Below are 8,374 nucleotides of genomic sequence, written 5' to 3' on the forward strand. Positions count from 1 at the left end.
GAAATCATGCCTATTATTATTATTCTAATTTGACTTATCACAGTCAACAAATTTATTATAAAGAAAGAGTTATATTATTAATATAATTAATTTATATAAAATTTTAATAGTAATTAATTTTTAATCCAAAATTTATTTACGAAGATAATCTTTCATCAAAAAATTTGTCAGCAGACAGGAAGAGTCCATTTTTAAAACAATTTCGATTAAATTAGGCTTATTTGAAATTTATTTAACTTATATTACATAGATTATTAATATGGATTTAGAAAGAAAACAAATTTGAACATGCAAATTTTCCAAATAAAAAACAAAACATCGATTCACGCTCACAATCACATTATTGGTCCAATTAATCATGAAATCGAATTTACAATTCAAGCTCATAATTTATTAGAGAATTCGAGAATTGAATTGTAAATGAATTTTGAGAACGAATTTGATTCGGAAGTTGTCGGTGGAAGGGAATGGATCCTCCCAATTTTCATTTTACCATTTGCCATGTTATTCAATCCCAACCGTTTACAATCATTAAGAGAAAATCAATGGTTGAAAATCAAAGAAATATTTTATTTTTCTTTTCATTTTCCTCTCATTATTTCTCTTTGTCTTAACCTTTTTAGATTTAAAGTAGTCATTAGTTCACAACTAATTAAGAGAGAACAAAACATTAATCATCGATCCATTAATACGTAGTCATCAACAATTAGTTTAATTTAGTTTAGATTGCTATTAACCTCATGGTTATTTGCTATTCTTTCAAATAGCAGAAAACATATTATGCAACATGAGAAATAGCTAATTAATAGTTTAGAACATAAATACTCATCAAATTACAATTATATAAATCCCTTTCACCACCCATTCAAACATATTTTCAACCTTCATCTCCTTTACTTGGCATTTATCCCTTTCATTTCTTTTCCTTTACATTTATATATTCACATTCCAATTCTCAACAGCTTTTTTTATATTCTTTCTTTACAGCTTTTCAACTTTTACTATCCTTTGCTTTCAATATGAACTTAAGGAATAACTAACATTCATATCTAAACGCATTTTGAAGTAGTCTAAAAAGTCATAGCTAAGAAATGAAGTCTTTTTTTTTTAAAGCTAATAACCTAATCAACAGTGGGATTGATGTATTTGAAATGAAGTAATTAATGTGGCTAGCTTACTGATTGGGTCCTCACAACACAAAAGAAGTTGAATTAGCTAATATTAAATCAGAAAGAAAGCAAAGTGGTGAACCTTGGAGCGATTGTGAAGAGAAGATAGATGGCGAAAGAGGAAGGAAGTGGCTGTGTTTTTGTGCTTCAAGAAGAACAGTGAAAGTCCCAATTCAAATAGAGATGATGGAAATCATCGATGAAGGCTCAACGAAGTTTCATTTTAGAATTACATTAAAATGTTATTATTAATTGTATTTTTTTAATTTAAATTCATATTTATAAATTTTTAACATTTTTAAATACACGTTGTATGCATTCTAGAAAAACAAATAAATATTAATTCCTAAATAAGGGAGAATCGAAACATCCCCTGATAAAATTAAGCTAATTATTATAAAATTTTTATTTAAATACAATTTTTTGTTTTTGAAAAGAGAATCTTGGATAAGATCAGGTAATAAAAGGTATCAATATGAAAGCTTTACTGGAAGGGATTGAATTTGACGCATCTCCACTTAGTCCATTTCTTGCACTTTGATTTAATTATCAATAAAGTCACTCTTACAGCAATTATTTTCCACAACCATTACCAATTCAAGATCACATCAAGAAGAGAGAAACACCTCACACTGCTATTTACATACTTGTTTTTATTTTGTTTTTCCTTTTATTTAAAAAAGAAAACAACTACAATAAAGCTTATTGCACCGAGTAAGGTAGGTTATATATATATATATATATATATATATATATATCACATCATATTATTGGCCTCAATAAAAAAAATAAATTTTGTAAAAGTATTTTTATCATAAGATCTCAATAAAATAAAAATAAAAATTTAAATTATGACAGCCCCTAAGCTTATATCACATAATGATAAGATGAATCCCAAATAAATTGAAAGAAATTACAAAAGAAAAGGAAAAAAAAATAATTACATGCTGTTTGTCAACTAATCTTCTAACGGGTCAAAATACAAAATGAATGACTCTTAACTCTTTTTAAGTTTTTCTTAATTTTTTGCTAGAAAAGCTAAAGACAAAAATAAAAATGGAAGAGCTTTTAAAGAACTTCTAGTCTTCTTCTTTTTTGCCTTTATTTCTTATAAATTTATTTTTTTAAATACAAATTCTCTTATGTTCTGGCTTCATATTCTCGCTAGAATATGAGAGGATCCTTATTTCTTTTTTTTTTATAGGTTTTTTTTTCTCTTATTATAAAATAAAAAAAATAAGATTTATATAATGTCTTTTATTGTTATATCCTTATCAGGTATTTCCTATGATTACCTTTATCACACACTTCTAGTTTAATAAGTTAGCTTATAAACTTTAAACTAATTTATCAACTAATTTAATTAAACATAATTTAAAAACGTGTTTGACAAGACATTTTAATCAATTCAAAGTTATTTGATTAGCATATAATGTTGTTTAACAATAATAAATGTACTTATGAACGAGTTTATTTTACTAACTTATAACATCTTTTATTCACTGCTTTGAAATAATGTTTGAGCTCATAATTTATAGTATTATATACTTTTTAAAATTTTTTATCATCAGTGTTTTAATTTTTTTTCCATCTCCGTTAATATTTTAATTATTATATTTATTTTTAAATTTTAATATATTATTCAATTTTAAAACAAAAAAGAATAAGAGTTCAAAATTAAATTAAAACCTAAAAGTCTATTTGTTTAAAAACATATTTTTATGTCATTTTATATTTATCAAAAACTAGTTTAACAAATTTTAATTAATTTAATAATTCTTTGGGTAATCTAAACATGAAAAGGAAAAGAAGAAACCGGATCTTTAATGGGGTTCCGCTGGTTGTTGTCATATTAAGTGGCATAAAGCAAATGTTAAAAGATTAGCCGCTATTTATGCTATGCTATGCTTACACCCATTTGTAGTTGGTAAACGCCAACATCATTCCAAAACGAAAAAGAAAGTCACGAAAGTTATTTTTATTTTTAATTTTAAAAAATAGTTTTTAGAAAGAAAATGAAAATAAAACTTGTTTATTAATTTAGTTTTCAAAATTATTTTAAGATGATTGAATAAAAAGAAAAAATAAAACATCTTGCAGCTATTCTTGTTTTTTTAGTTTTAAAAATTGAAAATAAAAACTATTTTTAAAAATAGTTTTTAAAAACTCATCTTGACAAACAAGTTTTATTTTTTAATTATTTTTTAAAATTGTTTTTAAAAACAGAATAATTATTTTTATTCAAATTTAATTCATAATTTTAATTTATTCAAAGGGCTTTCTTCTCTGTTATATATATATATATATATATATATATATATATATTAAATAATTACAAATTTCACCTTTTTTATAAAAAAAACAAAACCAAGAAACATAAAATATAATGAGTTCCTAGCATAAATGTGTCATCATTGCTATCTCAATTTGAAAGTATTGACCGCAAATGCATTTTGTGGTCAATGATCAATCCTTCAATCTCATATACTTTATAGGTACATGCATTCTCACATTTAGCATATGCAGCTTGTGTGGTATTCCCCTACATTCCAACTTCTTGTACTATACATACCATAAGCACCTAGTTACACAACAAAAATAAACATGGGGTTCACTAAACTTCTATTATATCTGATTGTCACCACTTTGCTCAGTTCACTCTCAAGGTTCCAATCCTCCAAATCTAACATTTCCACTTTTCATGCTTTTGCCTTTGCTGCCATCACTGCCTATGAAGATGTAGAAAATCAAGACAACGAAGCAAGTGCTCTACTAGCGTGGAAATCCAGCCTTAACAACCAAAGTCAAGGTTCTCTGTCATCTTGGACCACTAGCACTAGTCTTTGCGAGTGGGAAGGAATCTCTTGTGATGAATCCAATTCTGTGACCACCATAAATGTTGCAAATTTTGGACTAAAAGGTACTCTTCTCAGTTTTAACTTTTCATCCTTCCCTAGGCTACTTTCTCTGGATGTTAGTAACAACAGTCTTAATGGAACTATTCCTCAGCAAATTGCTAACTTGTCAAGAATTTCTCAATTGAAAATGGATGGTAATCTTTTTAGTGGCTCAATTCCTATTTCCATGATGAAGTTGGCCAGCTTGTCATTGATGAACTTAGCAGGCAATAAACTTTCTGGATTCATTCCTGAGGAGATTGGAGAGTTGATGAACTTGAAGCATCTTTTCCTTGGATCAAATCAACTTTCTGGTACCATTCCCCCAACAATTGGAATGTTGAAGAATCTTGTTGAACTTGATTTGTCAGTTAACTCTATCTCTGGAACAATTCCTTCATTTAGAAACTTCACAAATTTAGAACAACTTCAGCTCTCAAACAACAGTCTCTCGGGCCCCATTCCTGAGGAATTGGGAAAACTCTATACTCTAACAACGATCAGGTTGTCATACAATAACTTGTCTGGGAGAATCCCAGCCTCCATTGGAGACCTAGTTAATTTGGTTATGTTTGAAATTGAACATAATGCCATTTTTGGATCAATTCCTTATGGCATTGGAAACTTGACCAAGTTGGTCAATATGTCAATTGCCTATAACATGATTTCTGGATCAATTCCCATCTCCATGGGAAACTTGGTCAATCTACACGCACTTCATCTTTCAGTGAACAACATTTCAGGAGTTATTCCTCCCACCTTTGCAAATTTGACAAAGCTAGTCTACTTTTTAGTGTTTGAGAACAAGCTTCATGGTAGATTACCCCCAGCACTAGATAACTTCACCTATATCCAAAACTTTCAACTATCTACTAATAGTTTCACTGGCCCTTTGCCACAACATATTTGCCTTGGTGGGTCACTTAGGAAATTTGCTGTTAACCATAATTATTTCACTGGCCCAGTTCCCAGAAGCTTGAAGAATTGTTCCAGCCTTAGTAGACTCAACCTTGCAGGGAACCAGTTGACAGGAAATATAACTGATGACTTTGGTATATATCCAAATTTGTATTTTGTTGAGCTGAGTAGCAATAATTTTTATGGCCACATTTCACCAAATTGGGCAAAATGTCCTAGTCTAATTAGCCTTAGGATGTCCAACAATAATTTATCTGGTGGTATACCTCTAGAACTTGGCCAGGCACCCAAGTTACAGACACTTGCACTGTCTTCAAATAATTTAACAGGGAAAATCCCAAAAGAAATTGGTAACTTGACCTCATTATTTTATTTGTTAATAAGCAACAATAAGCTTTCTGGCAATATTCCCATGGAAATAGGATCTTTGAAGGATCTTACAAATTTGGAGATGGCAGCAAATAATTTAAGTGGACCAATTCCAAAACAAATTGGAGGGTTGCTCAATTTAAATTTTTTGAACTTGAGTATGAATAAATTCACAGAAAGCATTCCTTCTGAGTTTAACCAATTGCAATATCTTCAAGATCTTGATCTTAGTTGGAATTTGTTAAATGGACAAATACCAGTAACACTGGGAGATTTGCAAAGATTAGAAAAGCTTAACCTCTCGCACAATAATCTCTCGGGGACCATTCCATCTAGTTTTAAGGACATGCTGAGCTTGACAAACGTTAACATATCTAGCAACCAATTGGAGGGTTCAATTCCTAAAAATATAGCCTTTCTTAAAGCTCCATTTGATGCATTAAAAAATAATAAAGGGTTGTGTGGTAATGCTTCTGGCTTGGTGCTTTGCCAAGAGTTGAGTCACAACCGTCATGGTAAAAAGAAAAGTAGAGTCATCATATTGGCGTTGTCCATTACTTTGGGTGTTCTATTGCTAGGAGTATTCGTGGTTGGGTTTTCATTATGTATTCATTGTCAAAGAGCAAGAAAAACTAAAGAGGATGCTAAAGAACAAAGTAAGGATCATTTCTCCATATGGAGTTATGATGGAAAATTAGTGTATGAAAGCATCATTGAAGCCACAGAGGGATTTGATGACGAATATCTCATTGGAGAAGGAGGGTCTGCTTCTGTTTACAAGGCAAAATTACCCACAGGACAGATTGTTGCTGTGAAGAAACTAGATGTTGCACTCAATGGAGAAACACTCAATTCTAAAGCTTTTACAAGTGAAGTTCGAGCCTTGACAGAAATCAAACACCGTAACATTGTAAAGTTATATGGATTTTGTTCACATTCACAATTCTCCTTATTGGTTTATGAGCTCCTAGAAGGGGGAAGCTTGGATAAAGTACTAAACAATGATACACATGCAACTTTGTTTGATTGGAATAGGAGAGTGAATGTTGTTAAAGGTGTTGCAAATGCTTTGTACCATATGCATCATGGTTGCTCTCCCCCTATAATTCATCGAGACATATCAAGCAAGAATGTCCTTATAGATTTGGAATATGAAGCTCGCATCTCAGACTTTGGATCAGCTAAGATTTTGAATCCTGATTCACACAATTTAACCTCATTTGCTGGTACTTACGGGTATGCTGCACCAGGTTAGGCCAAACTTTTGTTCTTAAAAAACCGTGTACTTGCTTAAATATTTCCTCCATCTTCTTTATAAGAGAAATTATTATTATTATTATTATTATAAAAATAAAGGCTCATTTTTATATGTATTATATATTTAATGTATGAGTTATTAATTTAATTATTTATTATTATATGTATTTTTAAAATGATATAAATTTATAACATATAATTTTTTATTTTAATAAAATTAGTTATTTATTTCTTATTAAAAAAACAAAGGAAGTAATAAACTTGGTAACCTTTTACATTATTATATATCATTTGAATATTTTGAATTGATCTATGACAGAGCTTGCTTACACTATGGAAGTGAATGAGAAGTGTGATGTGTTTAGTTTTGGTGTGCTTTGTTTGGAGATAATAATGGGAAATCATCCTGGAGATCTCATTTCTTCATTGTTCTCATCCACTACAATCACAATAGCATCTAACTTGCTGTTGAAGGATGTGTTGGACCAACGACTACCTCATCCAGTGAAGCCAGTTGTTGAAGAAGTGATTTTGATCGCAAAACTTGCATTTGCTTGCTTAAGTGAAAGTCCACGTGTTCGCCCAACCATGGAACAAGTGTATAATGAGTTTGTGATGCCAAAGTCACCTTCAGTGGATCCATTTCCCATGATCACTCTTGGTCAACTCCTAAATAATTGAACCTGGTTTTGTTTGGTGGTGTATGTATCATGTGCGTATGGCTTTTCTTTTATCAATGTTTTTTGGGTGCGTGTTTTGCATGTTTAATTTCTTCGGTTCTTTTAGACCAGGAAAATACTTCAAAGCTGTCATGTGACTTTTGGTGAGACCAAGAGTCTTGTAGGTCGAGTGTGTGCTACGTAATTCTAAAGGGAGACAGTATTGTTTTTGGCTAGATAATGATATATATTTTGAATACTTAGTCTTATTTTGACATTAATCATTTGTCCACTGTTATGTTTTGAAATCGCACACGGATTAATGTTGTTAAATGTTGAAACAACATTATTGTTTGCTTTGATTTACCTATATCAACCTAAGATAAGAATAATGATATAAAATCAGCATAAGTCTGAACAACTCTGTCACTTCCAAGTCCATTCCTCTAATAATTCCACGTTTTGCTCGGAATAAACCTGATGCTCATCAAGCTACTGTTGAAAGTTGCACCGTCCATGGTCAAGGCACTGTTGTAAATTCACCAAACACTTGAAGCAGGTCTATAAGATCACAGTATATCATATTTATTTTTGTACCTATACTTAAGTCAAATTTATAAGCTAATCTCTATACATAAAAAATTTATAAATCAATTTATATATATACATTTATTTTAAATTTAGTCTTTACTGTTAAATTTAAAGTAAACGACGTTAAATAAAAAAAAGACTAAATTAAAAATAAATATAATATAAAAATTGATTTATAAATTTTTTATATATAAAAATTAATTTACAAAATTTTATATATAGGGACTAACTTATAAATTTGAGTCAAAAGTATTTTTATAAATTTGTGATATACTCTAGGTTTGTATCTTGATTTTATAATTCACTCACACCCTCCCATTTGTCTCTACCTCTAATTCCACTATTTATATTGTTTTTCTTCTTATGTGTAAACTTTAATATAGGTCAAAGTTTCTTTTTCCTGTAGCTTCTCATTCCAAAAACTTAATTAACTTTGAATAATCTTCATTGAAATTTTTTTTTTTTAACTATTTCACTATTTTCACTCTCATTCTCACCTACACCTACCTATCCT

The 8,374-nt window shown here is 29.8% G+C and overlaps 1 protein-coding gene across 1 annotated transcript; it reads left to right on the top strand.

The window, feature by feature from the left end:
• Nucleotides 1–3,708: 3,708 nt before the first annotated feature.
• LOC113845957 (MDIS1-interacting receptor like kinase 2-like) lies at nucleotides 3,709–7,419 on the top strand. The gene is made up of 3 exons (XM_027473710.1): nucleotides 3,709–4,221; nucleotides 4,294–6,603; nucleotides 6,930–7,419. Exons 1-3 carry the CDS (start codon nucleotides 3,774–3,776, stop codon nucleotides 7,289–7,291), a joined length of 3,120 nt encoding a protein of 1,039 aa, XP_027329511.1. The 5' UTR covers nucleotides 3,709–3,773; the 3' UTR covers nucleotides 7,292–7,419.
• Nucleotides 7,420–8,374: the final 955 nt, after the last annotated feature.

Source organism: Abrus precatorius, unplaced genomic scaffold (genome assembly GCF_003935025.1).
Source record: "Abrus precatorius isolate BTA unplaced genomic scaffold, Abrus_2018 Scaffold8, whole genome shotgun sequence".
Classification (NCBI taxonomy): Eukaryota; Viridiplantae; Streptophyta; class Magnoliopsida; order Fabales; family Fabaceae; genus Abrus; species Abrus precatorius.

What these genes read in the sequence shown, in the direction of transcription:
- LOC113845957 (XM_027473710.1), top strand. Translation starts at nt 3,774, where the DNA reads ATGGGGTTCACTAAACTTCTATTATATCTGATTGTCACCACTTTGCTC. An exon ending in TTCTCAATTGAAAATGGATG is followed by an intron (nt 4,222 to 4,293) that starts GTAATCTTTTTA and finishes TGAACTTAGCAG; the next exon opens with GCAATAAACTTTCTGGATTC. An exon ending in TTACGGGTATGCTGCACCAG is followed by an intron (nt 6,604 to 6,929) that starts GTTAGGCCAAAC and finishes GATCTATGACAG; the next exon opens with AGCTTGCTTACACTATGGAA.